This window comes from Raphanus sativus, chromosome 9 (assembly GCF_000801105.2).
Source record: "Raphanus sativus cultivar WK10039 chromosome 9, ASM80110v3, whole genome shotgun sequence".
Taxonomy (NCBI): Eukaryota; Viridiplantae; Streptophyta; class Magnoliopsida; order Brassicales; family Brassicaceae; genus Raphanus; species Raphanus sativus.
In genome coordinates, this window is record NC_079519.1 from 2,333,588 (window position 1) to 2,357,933 (window position 24,346).

At 37.8% G+C, this 24,346-nt stretch overlaps 3 protein-coding genes and 1 non-coding gene across 4 annotated transcripts; 1 reads left to right on the forward strand and 3 right to left on the reverse strand.

The window, feature by feature from the left end:
• Nucleotides 1-4,287: 4,287 nt before the first annotated feature.
• On the reverse strand, nucleotides 4,288-5,726 carry LOC130499701 (protein BIG GRAIN 1-like E). The gene has a single exon (XM_056994036.1). The coding sequence runs from the start codon at nucleotides 5,534-5,536 to the stop codon at nucleotides 4,562-4,564; it is 975 nt and encodes a 324-aa protein (XP_056850016.1). The 5' UTR covers nucleotides 5,537-5,726; the 3' UTR covers nucleotides 4,288-4,561.
• Nucleotides 5,727-11,863: 6,137 nt separating this feature from the next.
• On the forward strand, nucleotides 11,864-12,541 carry LOC108824501 (uncharacterized). Its single transcript, XM_018597937.1, has one exon. It carries the CDS (start codon nucleotides 11,864-11,866, stop codon nucleotides 12,539-12,541), a length of 678 nt encoding a protein of 225 aa, XP_018453439.1.
• A 5,629-nt stretch (nucleotides 12,542-18,170) lies between these two features.
• LOC108824502 (uncharacterized) lies at nucleotides 18,171-20,141 on the reverse strand. The gene has a single exon (XM_018597938.1). The coding sequence runs from the start codon at nucleotides 20,139-20,141 to the stop codon at nucleotides 18,171-18,173; it is 1,971 nt and encodes a 656-aa protein (XP_018453440.1).
• Nucleotides 20,142-20,893: 752 nt separating this feature from the next.
• On the reverse strand, nucleotides 20,894-20,967 carry TRNAI-AAU (transfer RNA isoleucine (anticodon AAU)). Its single transcript has one exon. It is a non-coding gene; the product is annotated as a tRNA-Ile (tRNA).
• Between the last annotated feature and the right edge of the window lie 3,379 nt (nucleotides 20,968-24,346).

The following is a 24,346-nucleotide window of genomic DNA, read 5'->3' on the forward strand; positions in this document are numbered from 1 at the left end:
AACATTTAATTTTAAATATTAATGTTTAAAGATTTTTAGACGTCTGCATACACCATATAATGTCTTCATACACATTATCATATGTTTGAATTATTTAAGTTCGTATAAAACATTATATAATATGAAATTGGTACGACTGACTACCGCATAGTTTCTGGACACCATCTAAACCAACATGTAGGCTGCATTTTATAACATTGTAGATCGTTTTAAAAAGACTTTCTAATGGTCGAAAAAGACTTTCTAATGTTGTTGGCATAGCACCTAAAGAAATTTAATTCACAAATACAGCATATACGGACGACCAATGCCATCTATTAGAGACAAACATCACAACTTATGTCACGTATTCACGTTATTTCAAACACTTAATTGATGCCATAAATATGTTCACTATAACAAAAACCCAGATAGATCACAATGGACACTGTCACGACCCACAATCCAAAGTTTAAACATCTTTGGGTTATATTCTACCAAACACGTTTTCGATAATTATTTGGTTCGTTGGTGGCTATGCAATTTTAAAGATCAAAAGCAACAACCTACGAAGAATATTATATAGCAACTTGGGAACATTATTTTTTGGTCATATTCAAAAAAATAATATCCAAATTAATGCATAAGTTAGAAGAAGAATGTATGGTGTTTCCATAAAAGAAAAAGAAACTTTGGGGTCGCGAAAAGAATAAATAAAATATTTGAGAATCAGCGGATTGAAGAGATTAGTGGTGGATCGTGTGTGGGCTAAAACGTCAGAAGTTTTACAAAACTTTTGCTTTATCACATTATCAACCCTTTTTCTTTTTCTTTCATTTATTTTTGGTGGGAGCCAGAGCACATCATGTTGGCCAACCAACCGCACTTTTCAGGTGATGGAATCTAAGCTAGTCCCAATTACTTTATTTTTGTTTCCTTTTCTTTCGTGTTTGCTATACCAATTCTTATATGATTATAAGTTTGAAAGATCAAAGATATGACCGTTTTTCATAGTTGTTAGTAAATTCAGGCATATTTCTGTGTCAAAAGACATCTTATTATTTTCTGTGTTAAAAGACAGTTTCGATAGTAAAAAAAATTGAGCCAAAAATAAATGAAAAAGTAAATTTTGGTGCATGTCACATTTGTAAAGCCAAGTCCAATAAAATACGAAGGTTGAGTACCACTTTAAGCCCATGAATAGCCCATGAATAATGGGCTATGAAGTCTGATTTAACTCTTTATGGTTGGCCTGTCCCACGCCAATAGTCCAGTTCTCAGGAATATTCTCAAAATTAATAAAAGAACAAGTACTCCAAGAAGTAACAGTAACTGTGTAGAGTGGTTTTCACTGGTAACCACAAAAGAAATAAAAGGAATAGGAAAAAGGAATAAAAAAGAATAAAATAAAAGGAAAATCCATTCCTCCCCTAATTTGATAAGAAATAATTATAGTCTTTTATTTCTTAAATCTTAAGGAATGTTAAAGAATAATAGGTAACAAATATTCCTTATAAATGGTGTAAATTGTAAGGAATACTAAGGAATTAGCTATTCCCACACATTCTCTTGGTCACCATTTGGAGCCAAAGACTCAAAAGTGCACTGAAAAGATGAGTAATGATTTCTACTAATAAATATTTGAATACGATTAAAAGTCTAGATATTTTGATCTTAATATCGATATCAAAGACAAAGAGAATAGGGATCCGGGCTCCCCAATAATATTTAGGTTCCGATATAGTTACATTTATTATAATAATTATATTTCTTTTTGAAAATGGGCTTATAAAAATAAAATTCATTATTCAATTAAGTGTTTAAGATTATTTGTATTTAAATGACAAATTCAATGTTATTCAAACACGAAAATCTTATGTTAATACTATGTTATTTTTGCGACATATTATATTTAGTGGTGAAGATGCTTTTACAAACTATTTGGACCATATAAATTTTTTTTTAGAAGTTTTAGTCACTCATAAATTATTTGGGTACTTAAAAAATATATAAATAAAAATATAATTGAATATCTCCGTAGCGTTTAATATAAAGATGACTGTTCGGGCCAAAAAGCAACGGTGTTTTATTGTTTATGTAGATGTAGAATTATCAGTTTTGTTTTCAGAGTTTTGTTACAATATATTTTCATTTGATGACAAAAAGCTGAATTAATATTTAATGATAAAATTGGTGGAAACCATCAAACCAAATAAATCTAAATCTAAATCTAAATTACGTTAATTGGTATATATGACAACATATATGACGTAAATCATTAGTTCTCGAACCTAAATCCAAATTCACCATTTGTGAATGTCTTTATATGCAAGGTTCATTATCATACCATTTTACTTTGCATAATTACCTCAACTTTATGATAATCACATATTTGGACCCTCCACCCACTACATTATTTATTTCATGTCCCGGTTTGTGTATATTGGTGACATGTATCATTGTTTGTAGCTCCATGAGTTTTCTTGTCTCTTTCTCCTTTTCACAATCGGGATGAGTTTACTGTTTATACGTTTGACCCTCCAGTCTGTTTGATTTGGTTTATTTAGTAAATATCAGAAACTCATAGAAATATTCAAGAGCGTATCTCCCTGATAATTATATATTTGATGTAATACTATTAGATATAAAGCAAAAGTATATCCTTAACCTACCTAGTATATGATTAAAACGGGATAATCTTCTCGGTAGAATCCCAAAAGTATATTTTTCAGTAAATGGAGTTCTCATCGTTATTTAGCTTTTTGTTGTTCCAAAATTCTATTGCACCATATTGTACACTACTCAAATTAACAAAACAATGTAAAACAAATTCTGGTCGCATTGAAAAAAGTCGTAGTCGGATGACTTATTTAACGACCAACACATCATGATTATCCTTAAAAGGCTATACTATATAGTGCGCATATATGCATGCATCAAAACATATATGTTAAATTGAGAAATTTGAAAAGCAAGCGCAATCTATGCATGTCAAAAGCTTTGGATATCTCTTTTGTCCTCGATCCGTTTGTCAATAAATTAATTTATCTAAAGCAATTGATAATTAATCTTTTAAGGTTAAATCAATCTTCGACCTAAACATTAGTTATACTTGGTCATATCTATCAAACCTCTGACAAATACAAAATTAAGCCATTGATTGCTAATTCTTATTATTATAATATTTTTGTAAGTATGAACAACTGAACTTACATGTGGATAACGTTGTTGGTTCCCAATTTTTGTTTGTTTTCTTTCCTTTCATGTGATAGATCCATCGTTTAGTACTTAAGTTGAGAACTAGTGGCGATCATAACTCATAACCGACGACAAAAAAGGACATATAACTAAACATCTATCTTATTAAAACAGAAACATTCTGTTGGACCTAACATTTATTCTGTAAATTTTTAAATTAAATACACATTTATATTTTATAGTTAAACTTACATTAAATCACTAATGTTCCTTTCTTTATACTACTATCTATGTTTCCAAACAATATACTTATTTCTTTATATTACTATCAATGTTTCCAAACAATATATTTTATATATTACTATAAATGTTTCCAAACAATACAATAATTAATCTTAGTTATTTTATATCCATCATTTTCTCTTTAAAATTTTGTAGAAACGTCATAATTTCATAAATTACAAAATAATGAACTTTAAAGTTGGATTATAAGATTACAAATTATGAAAATATTACAATTTCAATCAAATTAGATTACATATCGGTCATCTATCAGTTCAATCGGTTAGTCTCGGGTTTTAATAACTTTTTAATATGAATATTTTAAAAAACTAAATTGAATTGTTAGATCTCCGGATTAACCGGTATAATCACAATTGGGTTGAATTTAAAAACACTGATTTAAATGCAAAAATATTTTAAATACACACTCTTTAAAAGTTAACAAAATATTTATTAAGTTATTAGTGAAATTTTTCATCGTAATATATTCCGCGCTTCTAAAGCGCGGATCAATATCTAGTTAATATGTAAGAGAAAAACAACCAAGTGCATAAGTGACCAAACAAACTTAACCGGCCAGTTTCTTTATTTTTATCGGTCCCATAGTCCCATATGTTTGTATGGCTCTTATTCTTTTGATCGTATATACTCTTTATGGCAATTATTATGAACGATATACTGTTTGGTCCCAAAACATTGCTCAGTTATTTTCCGGTGGTTGAGTAGCAAAGTGACAAATTTCTTCATCGAACTTTTTAGTGTCTGCTAAAACAAAAATGGTTTACCACGTACTATCTGATAATAATAATCTTAAGAACAAAGTTCAAAAAAAATAATCTTAAGAACATTTATACAAAAAAAATATTTTACAAGGAGAATACACTTAACGAGATGGAAACAAAACTCCATGTGAGAGGGTATTTATCAAATCTACCCTCAGATCCCATACAAAAAAAAAACTTCCACAATCAAATCCCAGAAATCCAAAAGAATATTACATATACGCTGCAGGGTAATGGATCAGACAAGAACAACTAATATAATTATTGTTTTATATTTTTTACCAAGATCTGATGGATTTCATGACACTCCAAGACAGATATTATAGATGAGTGTTGTTGATGTTAGCTACATTGGTAGTCTCGTAAACTGGCAAGCCTCCACGAGACAACTCGTAGTTCTGCAACTCAAAGAGATCAGAACTTGAATCACTCTCCATTCCATCATCATCCTTTCCCTCTCTCTTTATTCTCCGATCACCATCATCATCATCAATATCACCATCATGGTCACCCCAAAACTTTTCTTTCTCTGAGAGGTTTTCCATCACTTTAAGTTTCTCATCAAGCCAAGACAACTCTTTGTTTATTTTGTTTTCCTCTAGTACTTCCACTTGGTTTCTGGCAGTTGTGAAATTCAAGAACTGCTTGTAGTTCTTGGTGGGAGTGTTTAAATAAGGAGGAGGAGTTCTGAAACCCGAGCTTGACGACGAGAACAGAGATTTTGATGATGAAGATGCCGTTGTGGCGGTTGAATTAGATTTGCTTGAGCTTAAGAGATGGCTGATACTGCTTCTTCTCCTTCTCCTCATCCATCCACCTCCAGGGACCTCCTCTTCTACTTCTCGATCCGTCGGCTTTGCCTTTGACTTGTTCTTCTTCGAGCCCGCTTGATGGAATAAAGAGTTCAAGAAGCTGGCGATTCTCCCACCAGGTGAGCTTGGTTGCTTGTGTCTCACGTTACCAAACCTCTCTTTGATTATTGTAACTTCTTGTTTCTCAGGATGATCTTGGTGAAGATGATGCACTTGCTCTGAATATCTCATCGGCAAATCCAAGCTTCTTCTTCGTCCTCCTCCTAATATTCCCCATCTCTTTCGATTCTCCTCTCTCGCGGCGTTATACCCATATTTTTGTGTGTGTCTATGGTCCCCTGAGGAGAAGTCGTTGTAGCCGGAGAAGTACACGGCGGCCTCGAACACATCTAGCTCGCCAGAATAAGCATCATTGCGCCTGTGAGAAGACATCCTCTTGGAGATCTTATCTGGTTCTGCTGATGAGATCCCCTTCATGGACATTATTTAATTAGGGTTTGAAGATGAGATACTTGGATGATAAGGAGGAACAAGTTTACAGTATATGATAGAATGAAACATAAGGTGTTTAGTTTATATAACAACAAATAATGTGACTTGTAACTCCTTCATCATTAAGTATTGTGAATATACGGGTCGTAAACGTATAATATCATGCTATATCCATACGTCAATAATATTAGTGGATTACGATAGTTTATATTTTAGTATGGTTACAATTATATGGTTTGAATGCTGAAAAAGTTAGAAATTTGGAGGGACATATGTCATAAGAGTTTTGTGTGACCCACTAAATGCGTGAGTGAAGAACTTAATTGAAGGAGAAGGTGGGCTCATTTGATTTTATGAGCTTTCTGATAAGGTGTAGGAAATTAATTGATTGTATTTATGATAATGTGGGGGCTATCCTCTCTGGTGTGCCTTGGATTCCAACTTTGAGTGTTTTTTTTTTGCCAATTTACTTGTGTCCTTGGTTTTCGAAACTTGTTCGCTTATGTACATCAATCCATACACAAACCATGAGTCCATTAAATTCTATTTATACCAGTAGTAGTTACATTAAAAAGAATACTTCCTCCTCTAATCTAAATAACAATTAAATGTCGGTTAAAACAATATTTTGTGATTTTAATCAACTTTGTTGATCAAAATTTTTCTTAGAATACGTGTGTCTTTAATTTAGTAAAATAAACAGTAGACTGTGTTTTTTTTATCTTTTGTAGTAGAGCTTTGAAGTCACTCATCCATGACAGTTAAATCTTTATTCAATAATCATTAAAATCAGGTTAATAATCTTTTTATAATCACTCTCAGGTAAACATTTTTAGTATCCGTATCTAATCAATTAAAACTGAAGTACAAATTAATACTAACCCTTAAACTTGCATAATATTTACAGTTCTATGCCACTGAATTAATTAATAAATCTAATGTTAAGTATTTATTGTATTTTCCTTATTTAATTAAAATTAAAAATACTACTTCCTATAATTTAGGTAACCAATAAATTTACCATATTTTAATACTCTATGCAATCAATTAAATATAAATTTTCGTTAACACAATCATTAACAAACAACCATTCACAAATAATATGAAAATCCAAAGAAAATGTTTCGCATGATGAAAATCGAGAATCGAGATCCTAAACTCTTCGATTTGATGTTCCTTCGGCTAAGTTAGAAACAAAGTTAATGCTACTCGAATATAAATCTGTAAATATTTTATTTTATTTATATTTCATATAAATAATATCTCAATGAAAATCAAATATGTTAAATGCTGAAGGATATAAATTAAGTATATAGCACCAAATTTTAAATAGTATATATAACATTTTTGTCATGCATTTAAATTTTGGTCCATGAAAAATATATATAAAGTATATTTTTGCAGTTGGGCATGTCATATTTTAAAAATCATATAAAACGGTTGACGATTCAAAACAAAAATAAAATTACTCAATATAAATTATAAAAATATTGTATTTAAAATTTTCATAACAAAAATATTTAATAAATTTAAATTATAAAATATATACTAACATTTATATAAAATCAATATTTATTTATAAATATGTGAAAAACACATGACGTTTAAACTAAAATGCCTCAATACCACTAAAATAGTAGTTTTACTCTTTTTAATTATTCAGGTAAATATAATAATATACAGTTAGTAATAGGTCTTTCAGATACCCATTCAAATATGAATCGTTTTTTCAGGTATTATATTTTTGAGTTTTAAAATTAGGCTTCGTTCGAGTATTATAAATTTGTTTGGTGACTTTTGAATTGGATCCTTCTGATCCAACTGAATTCAATTCTGATGTATTGGAACCTAAAAATATTCAAATAACTAATATATGTAAAATTTCAAATATTTTTATCAAAAATAATTATATTACCCAATTCGATTTAGATATTTTTAATTTAAACTAAAATAACCTAAAAATTATTAAATGACCAAAAGTAATTATATTATCCGCTATGGTTCGAATTCGATTATGATGTATAAGAACCTAAATATTCAAATACCCAATATACATTCAGTTATATAATGACACATCTAAAATATATGATATTAATTATGAAAAACAAATATCAGTTTTTTAAAAATCAAAATTAAAACCCGCACGGGTGTGCGGGTCAAGCTCTAGTATAACATTATAACCTTTCGAATGTTACCAAGAGAAATCCAATTTGAAATTTGTAGTAATAATACTAAACAAAAAAGAAGACATGTTATTAAACTCATCAACTTTAAAATTCCAGTTCTCTCTGTTGATGTAAAGATGTCCGCCCTGAAGTAGTCGCTAACGTAGTTGCTGAAGCAGACGTCGTAGTGAGTGGTGAAGACCATGTGGAGTCGAGATGCTGAGCTGGAGTCGTGTCGACTTGGAGAGCAAGGGAGTATCTTGGAAAAAAAGCAAAGAGGAATAAACTTGGGGAGCAAGTTTATGACTTAAAGGAAGAGGAATAAGTGCATTCCAAGAAAAGGAAAGTTGCACTTATTGATATGGAAGATGTCCATATTGTGGTTCCTTGGAGACTAGGGTTTCGGGAACGTGGAGAACTATATAAGATAGCTATGGGTCGTCTGTAGAGAGACAGAGACACAGAGGCTGATCTTATAGAGAGAGAGAAGCTCTTGGAAGTGTTCTGGGTCGTGCTGAAGCAGGGGATGAAGTACTTGACGGTGGAGAGACATAAGCGGGTAGCTTAGGAATTGTTCAGTGGCGTGTGGTAGGGTGTAACACTAGACGTGTAAAGCTGATTAAGCAGAACTTGTAATAGGGTTTACAAGGCGATTCTAATAAAGCTATTGGTGTGTGCTTGTGTATTTTGTCTCTCTGATTTACCTTCTGCATTACTATTGTTTGTGTCGTCTTTGCACTTACAAGTGGTATCAGAGCGGGTCACCTAAGTTACTGGTGTGATCCTAGAGGTGAAGATGGACACGGTTATTTCTGTGCAGAAGGCAATCGTGTTGAAAGCGGACCAGTATGGTCATTGGAAGGCTCGCATGAAGCAGTTGATTCGAGGAATCAATGAAGATGCGTGGACAGCTGTGGAGACTGGTTGGGAGGAGCCCACCATAGTCACAGCAGATGGGAAGAAGCCTAAGCCAAAGGAGGATTGGTCAGAGGCAGAGCGCAATGCATCAAAATTTAATGCAAAGGTGCTTTCGACGATTTTCGGAGCTGTTGAAGTAGAGCAGTTCCAGCTGATTCAGGGGAGTACTACAGCTAAAGAGGCGTGGGAGATCCTGCTGAATTCGTTTGAAGGAGATGACAGTGTCAAGAGGACACGTCTGGATCATCTTGGGTCGCAGTTTGAGAATCTGAAGTGGTCAGATGCGGATACGGTGGCGAGCTTCAGTGCCAAACTCAGTGCTATGGCGCATGAAGCATGTGTACTTGGAAAGAAGTACAAGGAGAAGAAGCTGGTGAAGAAGTTGCTACGCTGTCTTCCAGCAAGGTTTGGAGCTCAGAAGGCGGTCCTAAATATGACTGCAAATACGGATGAGCTCAAGTTTGACAAGGTTGTGGGTATGCTGAAGGCGGAAGAGATGGACACATGCAGTGGCTCGGTGTCTACATCAGGAGGTACGCCAGGGAGTATAGCCCTTGTAGCTGACAAAGAAGTTGATAGACTTCGGAAGGTTGAAGATGCCTTGGGGTGGATAGTCAGGAATCTTGGAAAGAGGATGAATCACCCTGAGGAGATGGAACAATATGGTCGCCAGGGAGGTGATCGTGGGAATGGCATAAGGAGAGGAAATCTCAGATGCTATGAGTGTGAAGGAGTTGGTCATATAAGGGCTAACTGTCCGTTGGTACAACGAAGAGAGCTCAAGTGCTCTGAGTGTAGAGGTGTTGGACACACACGGCGTGAATGTCCAAACTCAAGGAAGGGTAAAGGTAGTCCATTGCAGTCATCTGATGAGTCAGAGTCTGAAGAAGATGGAAAGGTGAACCTTGTTGCATTTGGTGCACGCAAGGAGGGATCTAGTGAATCCTCTGGTTCAGATCTCAGCACAGATGATGAGGAGTATCACGTGCTGCTTAACAAGTGGTTGAGGGTCAAGGATCAGAATCTGAGATTGGAGGATATGGTTCTGAAGCAGAACGAGCTGCTTGAAGAACTTCGTGAAGAACTTGCGGCTGTGAATGAGAAATATGAGTCTCTTGAGCAGAAGGTTAGTAAGGTGAAGAAAGTTGCTACTGGAGAAGTACAACAGAAGGGGCTGTCACATTTCGTGCATGGGAGCACATCAAAAAGTGGAGCCAAAGAAGCTTGTCAGGAAGTGCGTCGGGACGTACGACAAGAAGTGCGGCAGAAAGTTCTACAACGCGTGGCTGTGAGTAACAAGCCGAAAGTGATACATCAGTGCAGCAACATGAAGGTCAGACAGGGGGTTCTGAAGCATGGGTGTGCAGCTGGTACGAGGAAGGAGGTTGATCGGTGCATCAACAACTGTGTCAGGCCAAAGAAGAAGCAACATCGGATGTGCTGCTGGTTCTGTGGTAAGGTTGGACACAAGAAGGTGGAGTGTTTTGCTCGTGAGAAGAACAGAAACATGACCAAGAGGGTGAACAAGACGTTCACTAAACCCAAGAGGGTTGAAGAGGTGTTGTTAGCCAAGAGTGGCTTACTTGATGAGATCAAGGATGAGACAACAGGAGAAGGATGCAGCTCTGGTAGGAGTGATCTTGAGGTTGATCAAGAAGCATCAAGTGTGGAGCTAGGACACGAGGTTGTCCGTAGCACAAAGGGGAAGGAGATCGAAGTGCGTCAGGAAGTGATGCGAGAGGATCTTCAGGAGGGTGATAGCGAAATCACTCCAAGGCTATAGCAACGAGTGCAGAGGGCACTCGGGGTGGTTGAGAAGAGGCTCATGGTCAAGGAGACGACGCATGAAGAAAGCCTGGTCCTCAACAGAAGTGGGTCGAGAGGTAGCTCGATAGGTGCGTCAGATCGTGATACAGTAAGTGTAATCTATTCCGCTGCAGCAGAGGCTGTATCATGATTACGCATGGAGTAGCAGACGGGTGTGTCTGTAAGGCTTGACATCTAAGCATCTGTTTTAGCTTAGTATGCAATCAAGCAGGGGGAGAATGGTGACGTTCTGGTCCAAGGAGTGCATATCTCATGGGGGAGAAGAGCATAGTGATGGACGTCCTGAAGTAGATGATGCTTGTCTCATGGGGGAGAAAAGCATGGTGTGGTGCACATCTCGTGGGGGAGAAAAGCACAATTGGCGTGGAAGTTTCCACGTGGGGAACGTGGTTGTTGAACCAGAAGAAGGCTGTGCTTGATCGGCACACAAAGCTAAAAGGGGGAGATTGTTGATGTAAAGATGTCCGCCCTGAAGTAGTCGCTGACGTAGTTGCTGAAGCAGACGTCATAGTGAGTGGTGAAGACCATGTGGAGTCGAGATGCTGAGCTGGAGTCGTGTCGACTTGGAGAGCAAGGGAGTATCTTGGAGAAAAGGCAAAGAGGAATAAACTTGGGGAGCAAGTTTATGACTTAAAGGAAGAGGAATAAGTGCATTCCAAGAAAAGGAAAGTTGCACTTATTGATATGGAAGATGTCCATATTGTGGTTCCTTGGAGACTAGGGTTTCGGGAACGTGGAGAACTATATAAGATAGCTATGGGTCGTCTGTAGAGAGACAGAGACACAGAGGCTGATCTTATAGAGAGAGAGAAGCTCTTGGAAGTGTTCTGGGTCGTGCTGAAGCAGGGGATGAAGTACTTGACGGTGGAGAGACATAAGCGGGTAGCTTAGGAATTGTTCAGTGGCGTGTGGTAGGGTGTAACACTAGACGTGTGAAGCTGATTAAGCAGAACTTGTAATAGGGTTTACAAGGCGATTCTAATAAAGCTATTGGTGTGTGCTTGTGTATTTTGTCTCTCTGATTTACCTTCTGCATTACTATTGTTTGTGTCGTCTTTGCACTTACACTCTCGGATGAGTGAAATATTTTAAATTTACTTGTATTTCTTCGATTTTTCAAAGAACCTCTCTGTGTTCGTGTTTTCGTTGCATATATTTGACCTCCAATCACAATATATCTTGGTCGCTTGGCTGAATTTCTTATATTTTATCCGTGATGTTTTGCGAAAACTTAAAAAAAACACATTATACGAGCAATATGGTGTTATGGTATCTCAGTCAAAATTCTTTTATACTGAACTTAATGAATTATTTTTCTTGAGTTTGAAATATATAATTAACCCTGTACGGCCAGTAAAATTTGGTATAATCTAGTCTAAAACAATATAGAATCTTGCAATCCGCTTTAATGTGGCAGGATGTTAATATGAACAAAGACAAAGACATTCCGCTCTGGCCATGGATCTTATGGAACCTATGGAAAGCTAGGAATAAACTCTGCTTCGAGAACCGGAAATTTACCAGCATGGAAATCATAGCGAAGTCTATCTCGGATGCAAAAGAGTGGCAGAATGCTCAAAACATCGGACCTGTCCAACAGCTACCTAGCTCTGCCCCCCTTCCTGCTCGGTATAACGCGGACCTCCTAGGTAACCTCTCCCCTAACACTGTAATATGCAATGTTAATGCAGCATGGGACGTTAGAACCAGGAACTGTGGTACCGGTGCTGTTTTCTCAGGTGATAATACCTGCCTGTTCTCGAGTCTTCTCAGTGACTCGCACAGTCATATCTCTTCGGCATTAATGGCAGAAGCCATCGCCATCCGTTCTGCGGTCATGTACGCCGCTGCGTCAAACGTTAAAGTCCTCATGATCCTGTCTGATTCCCTCTCCTTGGTCAAGCTACTAAAGGAAAAGAACTCAGTCCCAGCTTTGTTTGGAATTGCGTTTGATATTTATCATTTTAGCGCTACCTTTGATTCTGTTTCCTTTCGTTTTATTCCTCGCTTGAGCAATGTGGAGGCTGACACTGTGGCTAAGTCAGCCCTCTCATTACTAAACCATTCCTTCTTCAATGGAATGTAGAACCTTTTATTTGAATGAATGAATGAATGTTTGATAAAAAAAAAAAAGAAATAAAACTTTCTCATAAGCAGCTGATCGAGTGTGTTAAGAGCACTTTATTCATTGGTGAGATATACTATTGAGGATTTCTCAGAAGGCTGTTCTTTAATAACAAAAAAAATGATCTAAATAAGAAGAAAAATCAGGGTTTAGGAAGGAGGCAGCGTCACGTTGCATAGATTTATATTAAATGGTTACAAAGGCATGACATAGACATGCCACGAATAGTAAGTAGTGGTCAAGATGAGATTCGAGCCCACACGTGCGGAGACATGTCAAGGGAGATGACACGTGACATGGTTTTGGTTGTACGACAATCAACAACAAAGACATAACTAGCGAAGAGCTTTGTCCTGAGGCGTAGACGTTGAAAATGATATGTTAAGAGCACCTGAGCCCCCTGGTTTTGTAGTGGACAGTTGCATCTATATCTCCATCATACCCTTAATATTCATGAAATAATTTCTATTTTCTTTAGCCAATAAAGAAAAACTATTTTAGTTTTATATGCGTATAAAAAACATTTCTGTTAAAATGAAAAAAAAATCGCCCTTTATTGTTATGATTGTCAGGTCCATACCTGGAGATTGGAGGTTTTAGTGAAGGAAATAAAAGAGAGAGAAATGTAAGGTAGCTTTCTTTTATTGTGAACCTCAGCACTCTTAAAGTTGCTTCTTATGGCTATACTTCTCTCACCAATCCCATCTGTTTCTATCAAATACTTCCCATGTGTATCTTCCTCCTCTGAAACTATCCTCTCCAATTGCAAATCATTCAAGTATCTAGGAACAGCCGAAACACGATGTTATAAATGGGCCCATTTAGCCCAATATGTTTATCGTATTTTTCACAACGGGCTCAAATGTTTGGCCCTACAAATGAAAACTCTTCGAACTATGACAAACAACAATGCCTTCTTTTCGAGACAACACAGTATGGTGGGCTTTGACAGACTGGCCACCATTTTCCACCTTCCACAATTTTCATTCATACTGTCACAGATGAATTTTTTGAGTAACGAGAAAGTTCCAAGCCTTTTAGCTCATAATCCCTCTCTCATACTATCATTATCATACACACAGGATTCAGTTTAGAATCAATGGTTAAACCTCTTCCCGAGGACTCTTCTTACTTTGATAACTAAGTTGTTTACAAGTGGTAATTCACGTATGTATTAGTTCCAAGCTTCTAATTTACTTGATCTGAGTATTTTTAGCAGCTAGAATCATCAGTTATAACTCTTCTTCGTTTAGAAACTCTGCGGTTGATCCAGACCTAACAAGTTAACAAAAAAAGTTGGAAAGCATTCTTAGGGTTACTCTCAACATTATATATCTTTTATACTATAAAAAAAAATCAATTGACAAATTCTGTGAATGACAAGTGACATTTTAACAAAATTTAAACTGTTTTTTCTCTTGAATAATTTTAAGTAAAAGTTTGGCGAATCAAAATGTCTTCCATTTTTTTATTTATACATTAACTTTTTCAGTTTAATCTAATTTTTACTCTGTTATGAAACAAAAATAAGTGTGACTAGAGAAGATTTTACTACAAACTCCATTTTAAAATACAAAGTAGACCGAAATTGGAAATCTTCTAAATTCCAGATAAAACCTTAAATAACAACAAGAAAATATTACAGTATTAATAGTAAGAAACCATAGGAACTGTGAGATTGATCAGAAATAATGAAATATTTTCTACAATCTTCTACATATGTAACATATCTATAAATATCATTTTATGTAGTTGGCCACTTAATTATGATAACAAAAAATTGTCCATAAGTTACTAACTATAAGATTTTGATGTCTTTAAATTCGTATTGGCGTTTTTACAGTGGCGGATGTGAACAAGGAAGGTGGCACTTGCTTCCATGAAATTTTCAAATTCTTTATAGAGTATATACCTAAATTTTAGCTATTTTCTCCTATTAAAAATTACATTTTAACTTTTAATTTTTATATTTATGTGTGATTTACCCTTTCAAAAATTCATGCTACATCCGCCAATCCGTTTATAGTTGAGGTTTTATGATTTTTAATCTAAAACCAGATTTGTTTATAGTTACAATACCAATACTACCACTTTTTAATACCGTTATATGCCGAAATATGTAATCACCCAAAGTGAAACCGGTTTTGTCCCCAAACTTCAGTCGATCATGTAATTTTCAGGCTTTGATATGGTCTTTTTCGGTCGTGCTAATCATACTTATAATAATACTATCACCTTTTAGCTTTAACAAATCTATATAAATAAAATAAAATTTTATTATTGTTGTATGGTGTCAAACAAACTTTTTTTTGTGAACAAACTTATTATCAATTTGTGAACAAAATCTAAAAATACTCGATTCAACTCCAAAGTCTAGTTTCATTTCATGATCTAAAGGGTATCAGACTATCATGTCCAGTCCAAAAAGGGTATCAGACTATCAGCAAAAACAAAAGGGACTGGCTATCGATAAAAAAAGGGACTGGCTATCGAGATATTTGATGAGAGAGCCCATAGGCCATGTGTGCTGTTCTTTTTTTTAAGACTGGGGAGTTGTCCATAATCTCTCCCATGTGTAATTGAAGAGGATAAGATCAGCATGTAATTAATCAATCACCAAAAGGTATGAAAGGAGTGGCTTGAACTACGTTTTTTTTTTTTTTTTTTTTGAAAAAACTTGAACTACGTTACCAGATTGGCTTTGTCTCTTTAGTCTTTTTGATTATTGTTAGAAATTTTTTTTCCTTCGGCCACGAAAACAAAAGAACCACCACACTATCCATCCCATTTTCAAGATTTGACGCGCACTGTCTTTTATATTTTTACCACATTTTCTCATTCCTTTTCATATCGTTTTTGAATAAAACGGAAATATTGTGAATTTGAAGTTACTACAGTATGTGGGGGTTAAAAAGTATTGAAATATTGATGATTGTATTGAATGAATCAAACCAAACTGTACAAAGTTGTATATATACGGTGAATAAGCAAAAGGAAACTCATAACACCGGTTTAACATTAACCAAACTAACCGGTATTTAACCAATCTATCCTAATACACCCCCCTCAAGCCTCTGAAGTCAAAACAGGCGTGGAAGTGGAAGGTGGAGCTGGTGAGAAGAGGCTTGAAAGTGACATAAGAGAAAGGATAGAGTGAAAAGGACCCGGCTGAAGAGGCTTTGTGAGGATATCAGCATGTTGAAACTTAGTAGAAACGTGAATCAACTTGATGAATCCTCGCTTGACCTGATCCCGGATTGTGTGACAGTCTATCTCGATGTGTTTGGTGCGTTCATGGAAGACAGGATTAGTAGCAATGTGAATAGCTGACTTGTTATCACAGAAGAGCTTAGCAGTGTGCTGAACATTGATCTTCAAGTCTTTGAGAAGTTGTTGAAGCCATATAAGTTCACATGTGACAACCGCCATGCCTCTGTATTCCGCTTCCGTGCTGCTACGACTGACGGTTTGCTGCTTCTTGCTCTTCCAGCTGATAAGAGACTTGCCAAGATAAATGCAGAAACCCGTAACAGAGCGACGTGTATCAGGGCAAGTAGCCCAGTCTGCATCTACAAATGCATTCAAGCAAGTCTCAGAGTCAGAAGCAAAGAACAAGCCTTGACCTGGATTCGACTTCAAGTAACGAAGAATCCGATGAGCAGACTGCATATGAACATCCGTAGGAGCAGAAAGATATTGACTGAGACGATGCACGGCAAACGTAATATCTGGACGTGTAATAGTCAGATAGAGAAGTCGACCAATGAGTTCTCGATACGGAGTAGCATCATCCAGAAGAACACCAGTATCCTTGCTCAGAGGAATGGAAGGATCCATCGGAACAGCACATGGTTTAGATGCCAAGAAGCCAGTATCAGCGAGAAGGTCTAGAGCATATTTGCGTTGTGAAACAGCGATACCAGTGTTGTTACGAGCAATCTCCAATCCCAAAAAGAATCGAGCTGGACCAAGATCCTTGATCTTGAAAGCACCATGGAGAACCTCTTTGACAGCAGATACCGCAAGATCATCATTACTCACAATAAGAATGTCGTCAACGTAGACGAGAAGAGCAATGAATGAACTGCCAGTGAGCTTGACAAAGAGTGAATGATCACCAGGAGAAGGAGAGAAACCATCAGCAATAAGGACAGATTAGAAACAGTTGTACCATTGGCGAGACGCTTGCTTGAGTCCGTAGAGAGACTTATGCAGTTTACAGACAGGATTAGGCGGCAATACTTCACCAGGAGCAGGCGTATAACCCAATGGCAAACTCATATATATCTCTTCATCCAAGTCACTATGCAGAAAAGCATTAGTAACATCCATTTGAGAAGCTGACCAACCATGATTAGCAGCCAAGGCAAGAAGAAGTTTCACACTCGTCATCTTCGCAACAGGGGAGAATGTGTCTGTGAAGTCCAGACCTTCCTGCTGAGTATAACCTTTAGCAACCAAACGTGCTTTAGGACGTTCAACAGAACCATCAGCATTATATTTGATAGTATATATCCAACGACATCCCACAACATTCTTACCCGGAGGTAGTGAAACAACAGAAAAAGTCTTATTGAGAGCCATACCTTGAAACTCCACATTCATTGCTTTCGTCCATATCACAGATTTGATGGCTTGCTTAAAAGAAGTGGGAGCAGTTTCAAGGGAACAAGTAAGAACAGCATTTTTGAAAGAAGGTTTGAGCTTGTCGTAAGATAGAACAGAGGAAAGAGGATGACGAGGAGTAGAATATGTTTCAAGAGAAGCACAAATGAGATGAGGAGTGAAAAGAGGTGAAAGGGCTTTTTCCATAGAAACAAGGGAACAATGATAGTCCTGGAGATAGCTAGGAGCCTTACCTTGTCGTCGTGGCCTGGCATTGTTTAAGACAGGTACCGCTGATGCAGTAGGCACAGTCTCAGGAACCGAAGTAGGAACCAGAGATGCAGATGAAGATGATGAATGATTATGCACAGGAACAAAAGTATCAATAGCAACATGAACAAACATAGGAAGGATGGACTTTGAGAAAATATCATCAGTATGTAAATCCGACTCAATCTTAGCGAAAGGATATTCTAATTCATGAAAGATAACATTGCGGGAAACAGAGATAACACGAGTCTCGAAGTCAAGAACTTTATAGCCTTTGAAACCAGATGAATATCCCATGAAAACACATGATCGAGCACGAGGAGTAAACTTGTGCCTATCTTTATCATGAGTAGAAACATAGCATAAGCAACCAAAAGAACGAAGAAAGTTATAATCAGGTTGCTTTCCGGTTAACTTCTCATACGGACTGATCTTGTTTAACAGTAAAGATGGAGTACGATTGATTAAGAAAACAGCAGTCAATATGCAGTCACTCCAATACTCTAAAGGCATAGAAGATTGAAACATTAAAGCGTGAGCAACATTTAACAGGTGTTGATGCTTTCTCTCAACAACAGAGTTCTGTTGAGGAGTATAAGCACAAGAAAACTGATGCAAGATGCCATTAGCACGAATCAAATTAGAAAAGGCAAGTTCAGGTGCATTATCACTTCGAATCATCTTGATATTTGCTTTGTATTGAGTGCGAACAAGATTAACAACCCTCTACAGACTCAACAGCAAACGGACCCCAAACATCCATATGAACAAGATCAAATGGAGCACTAGACATGTTATTATGACTCGGAAATGGAAGTCTTTTCTGTTTTGCAAGAGGACATACAGGACAATGGAAAGATTCTAAATGAGTAGACTTATCTATATGAATATGAGGAGACAAATGCTGTAACTTGGCAGATGATGGATGTCCAAGGCGGTGATGCCAAAGAGAGCCATCAACCTTCAAGGATCCACAGAAGCTCACAGACGAAGAAGATGAAGCTAGTTGAGTGTCCAGTATGTAAAGATTGCGAATTAAAGAACCTCTACCAATCATCAAGTCCTGAGTATGCGCCTGAATGTAACAAGAGTCAAAGAAAAAATGAGCAGAGTGATGATCACGATGTAACAAGCTACTAACACTTAGGAGATTAAAGCGAAAAGATGGAACATGAAGAACATCATGAAGAATTAAAGAATCAGATAAATGCACAGTGCCAGTATGAGTGATGGGTTCTCTAGTTCCATTTGGTAATGAGACCGTGACCCATGCAACCGTGGTAACTGAACTAAACAAGGTCAGGTCATAACAAACATGTGTGGTAGCTCCACTATCAATTATCCAGGAACCCATCGGTAAATGATCAGAAAGAGAGGCTAAAGTTTGATGTTGAAAAGTGAGAGAGTAATTTTCATAACGAAGGCTAGTTGAAGGAAAAGGAATTGTACCACTAGAAGATTGAACAGCCATGACACCCTTATCTGTGATAGAAGACTGAGCAAGTGAATGTGAAGGAACAGAGTCTGAAACTCTCGCATGAGACTGAAGCTGTTGAATCAAATGTTGTACTTGATCAGGACGGAAGGAACTCAAATCCAAAGTAGATGGTGGAGGAGCTGAAGAAGAAGCAACAGTAACGTTTGCAGCAGTGTTGTTCTTCGAATAAGATCCACCAGCAGATTGATTTGAGGGATTCTGAGAAGAAGGTCTCTGAGAATAAGAACCAGCTTGAGCAGGTGATCGCTGAGAATTGGCATTATGATATCGATGTCCAGGAGGATATCCATGGATCTTGAAACATTTCTGAACAATGTGACCTGCTTGTCCACAATGAGTACAGATAGGACGAGGTCGACCTCTGTAGTTATTGTTAACAGCAGCATAAGCCATATTCTCAGAAGGACCTTTATACACCTCAGAGTCAGAAACAGAGTTCTGAAAAACCACATTATCAACTTTCGTAGGTGGCTTGATGTTCTTCTGTCGTTCATCTTGAGTTACCATGTTGAAAACTTCTTCAAGAGAGGGAATAGGTTTCAACATGAGAATATGACGACGAGTAGAATCATATGCTTCATTCAATCCCATCAGAAATTTCATAACTCGGCTCTTCTGCTGAAGTTTATCCCATGAAACAGCTGCATGACATTCACATTTTCCACATGTACAGACGGGGAGATCAACATAGTTTTGATACTCTTCCCACAGAGTAACAAGCTCTGTAAAATAGGTACTAATGTCAAGAGATCCTTGCTGTATATTGCTTAACTTTTGTTCTATCTCAAAGATTCTCGGAGCATCATCTTGTTTGAATCTACACATGAGATTCTTCCACATACTCTCAGCGCTAGACATGAAAAGCAAACTCTGACCTATCTTCTTTGAAACCGAATTCATTAACCAAGTAGAGACCATATCGTTGCCTCTTGACCAAGCACCAGAATCTCTATGATTATCAGGAGGTTTCAAGATTGTACCATCAATGAAGCCAAGTTTGTTTCTGACGTTGAGAGCCATCCGTACAGAACGACGCCAAGCATGAAAATCAGCTCCCGTTGTAAGACGATCGGTGACGAGAGCAAGTCCAGCATGATCAGAGTTGTGAAGATAATAGGGATTCTCATATTGATCGATCGGAGGACGATTCGGAACCACCGGAGCAGAAGAAGAATGATTCGGATCCATTAGTGAAGACGAGAGAAGCTGTCACTTGAGATCGAATCAAACAAACGAGAACGAGGCTGCAAATCGCAACGAAACGGAGATCGAAGCTCAAATAGGATAATCGAAACGCAACGATCACCAAGAACAAAGACGAAAAAGCTCAGATCTCAGGGAAAAAAGATCGAAGCTCTACAACGGCAACAATGGCAGAGAACGAGATGAAAGAGATGAAATGAAATCGAGTAGCTGAATCAAGAGAGAGATGAAGGATTCGACGATGAAAGAGATCGGAGCACTCATGATGAAACGAAGCTCGCGAATTCAAGAAAAATGGCGGAAAAGTTTGTTACGCTCTGATACCATATTGAAATATTGATGATTGTATTGAATGAATCAAACCAAACTGTACAAAGTTGTATATATACGGTGAATAAGCAAAAGGAAACTCATAACACCGGTTTAACATTAACCAAACTAACCAGTATTTAACCAATCTATCCTAATAAAAAGGAAGAAACTACAGTGTCTTCTTACTATTTGAACGAGAACTTTCACGAAAATTCGCTAAAAAAAAATTTCAGAATTTTTTTTACTATTCCTTTAACACTCTAGACATGGATGGGTTCTATCGATATATTTAATTAACTTTGGCGTGGGCGGAAGAAGACCATAAGACTGATGAGAGGGATGGAAATATAATGGGCTTACACAGCTTTGTCAAAAATGGAACAATAAATGGACTTGCACAGCTTTGTCAAAAGTAAAAAGGTAAATGGCCTATACAGGTTTCGAACCTGTGACCTTCGCGTTATTAGCACAACGCTCTAACCAACCGAGCTAATAGGCCTTTGAAGAAATTGGAAAATAATTTCTAACTTAACCGGCAGTTTTATGGGAAAGCTTTTTTATTTATTTTTGTCCGACATCCAAAACCTCATTAATACAAACAAAGCTCACGCTCCTGGATATTACTATGTTCTTTTGTAACATTGAGAAACAAGAGTAACTGAAAACTCTAATACTTTTTGCTACCTAACACTTACGTGCAGTGCCTTCTTGCTTCATTTCTAGTTCTTAAGATATATATATTTATTTATGAATGTATACAGAGAAAGAGAGATCTGAACGTGGTTGTTGAAAGATAGCATCAACATAATGCTAGCTGCTGTGTATACATCATATTCATATGTACTCCTGTCATCTATAATTATTTTCGATTTCGTAAAGTAGATAAAAATGTTTCAATGTTTAAGCAAAAGTTGTTTCAGCAACAGAACAAAAAAAAACTGAGAAAAGATTTCATAAGTGCTACGTGTAGCATCCCTATCCCCCGGGGATCGACCGGGGTTATCGAAAGGGAGCTATAGACACATGTATACCCTTATAGGCAACCCGCCATGCCAGTTACTGGTCCCATGAGTCGACGATCGCAATACTTTCTTTGAAATTCCGATCCACCCGTATCCATACACTTCTACTTACAGTCCTGCGCACAGGAAAATGGAAAGGGAAAGGGTCTGAGTATTGGGTTACTCAGTGAAGTGACTCTAGACCAGCCTGCCCGCAAGACACTCTACATTACTCTATGCGGGAATCAGGACTGACTAGCCACTACAATCATCAAGACATCATAAAATATTTCAAAGCAACATCAATTCTAGCAACCTAGCTGTCAATCAATAGAACGAACTCAGTCATTACTACACAACACTCCATAATAGATTAGACTGACTTGACAAACACAACTGACCTAACTTCAAGAAAAGGACCTATGACCGTTTACGGATGTCCCTACGCGTTCCGGTCTATCCTGGGCGGTGCCTCTTTCGAGCATCCGTACCCGCCCAGCTTCCTAGAGGCTACCCGGATTGCAGCACGTTGGCCCACTGGCTCTGTCTGCCCTCCGGCCATTCATAGCCTTGCACAGCCACTTCTCGGCTTGACTCGATCCTAAGGCGCCACTACACTTGCTTATTTATATCCCGCCCTCGCGCGGTTCCTTTCACATCACAACACTTCCCGTGGGTACCTCTTGTTAGGCTACTGTCCCACGGGTCCTAGACCCTAGACGCCCACCCGTTCTCGGTGGTCCAAGCAGGACTACAAACAAGATTCAATGACACTTCCACTTTCTCATTCTCTTAATCATACTTACACTTCTTCTTTCACTTACACATTCACTTACACTTAGACTCTTATTCATACTCATACTCAAGACGCCACCCGTTATCGGTGTCCCACACAAGTCACTTAGCACCAAAGTAATATGAACAACCACTAGACAAGATGCTAAGGAATCACTACCATCACATGGGACCAAACAAGCACACACTCAGTCATCACAATAATAGCCACATCAACACAAGGCAGTCCATTAATGTCCCTTTTAAGCAGTGTGAAGGTTCTTATGCAATATGAATCATGCATCTATCAACCGAATATTCATCATGATCTACCAACTTAACTCACAAACAAGGACTATCCAGATCTAGATCCAACAAGAATAATATAAAAAACTTGAGAGAGACTGGGTTCGGATCACCTCACCTTTGCCACGGGTTCTGAAGAAATCTGAGAAAACACAGAATGGATCTTGACGGCTCTAAAACAGCAACTCGTTAACTTTTCAATCCGTCCGGTCAGAATGTAGTGCTAAATGTCCTCTGTCCATAGATTTTACTCCGATCGGATACCATTTGATTAACCAAAATGGCTTCACACCTAGACGGATCACGAACGCAGACTGCACCAACACCTCTCACGAAAACATGCATAATTCTCAGATAATAACTCTAAATGACGATCCGCTTGTTGGAGATGATAGATAAAAGAATCAACTACTTACTTATAAATTTCCAGATTGTAAGCTTTCGTTTAGGTCGGCCGTTTGGTCTTTACGCTGAAACTGATCGGAACTGTATCTGCATCGCTACAGCTTAAGCTTATTCTTGGCCAAGAAGCAACGTCTACAACTTTTGCTGTACAACTCCGATCTCGATTCCGTTTACTACTACAGATTCTTTGAAACGAGATCTATCCAAAGAGCCATGACTCGCAGCCTAGAATCTCCTGAATCGTACTATAAGTGTCTCACAAAACCACACCTAGGCCATGGATCTGGAATAAGAGACAAGGGAAACGAGATCAGATCCGATCACCACCACCGATCAGCTACACCACCAGCACCACCACGATTGCTCGCCGAGGAGAGAGAAGGCGGACAGCGAGAGAGAGACGCGTGGAGAGAGAGAAAGGAGAGAAGAGAGAGACGGCGGCGCAGGGAAAAGAGGTTGACGGTTAGGGCTTCCAGTCTCCGGGAATCTCTGCAGAGCTTCGCTTCTGTTTCTGATGGAGAGAAGAAGGAGGCTGCAACTCTTTTTATAGGGAAGGGAGGAGGAGACCTAAGTTTTTAGGCAATCGGGCCATAGAGAAGTCCGTTCCCATTGGAAAAATATTGGGCCCGGGATAGGGATGTTACACTACGGATGATTCTTATGTGTGGGAAACGGGTGGTAATGAGTTGCAGGAGTTCTCTACTAGTAAGACCTGGAACCAGCTAAGGAACAGGGCCTCTGAACAGCACTGGACACAAAACATTTGGTTCAGAGGTCACATCCCTCGGCATGCCTTTACTACCTGGGTCGCTTATCAAGATCGACTCCCTACAAGAGCTAGACTGGTCAGTTGGGGTATGAACATCCCCTCCGCTTGTTGCCTATGCAGCTTAGTGGATGAGAGCAGAGACCATTTATTTCTTCGATGTGAAATAAGTCTGGAGCTTTGTGCTGCACAGATTAGGCTACTCTCACAGAGAGTTCCATTCTTGGAATGCCCTATCGGAGTGGATGAGGCTTCGGGACATGGTGGCAAGCTTACCGCTAAAGCGTATCACTGCCCAAGCCACGATCTCCTGCCTCTGGACCGAAAGAAACAAGCGCCTCCATGACAACAAAACCCAGACACCGCTCTCCATCTTCAAGAAGATTGACCGTCTCACCAGGGATGCCATTCTAGGAAGAAGGAAGAAAACTGCTCTGTTCCAGCACACGATGCAGGAATGGCTCAGATATGAGTAGCTTTCATTCTTTAATCAAAATTTTGCTGTTAGCTTGACCTTGTTTATTTTTTGCCAAGGTTAACCTAACATAGTTTTTTTTCCCTTTTGTAAAGTTTACAAACCCATCTCATATTTATATGATATTCACATTTTGGCAAAAAAAAGAGAT

Coding starts and splice junctions, on each gene's coding strand:
- LOC130499701 (XM_056994036.1), bottom strand. CDS start 5,536: ATGTCCATGAAGGGGATCTCATCAGCAGAACCAGATAAGATCTCCAAG.
- LOC108824501 (XM_018597937.1), top strand. CDS start 11,864: ATGTGGCAGGATGTTAATATGAACAAAGACAAAGACATTCCGCTCTGG.
- LOC108824502 (XM_018597938.1), bottom strand. CDS start 20,141: ATGGATCCGAATCATTCTTCTTCTGCTCCGGTGGTTCCGAATCGTCCT.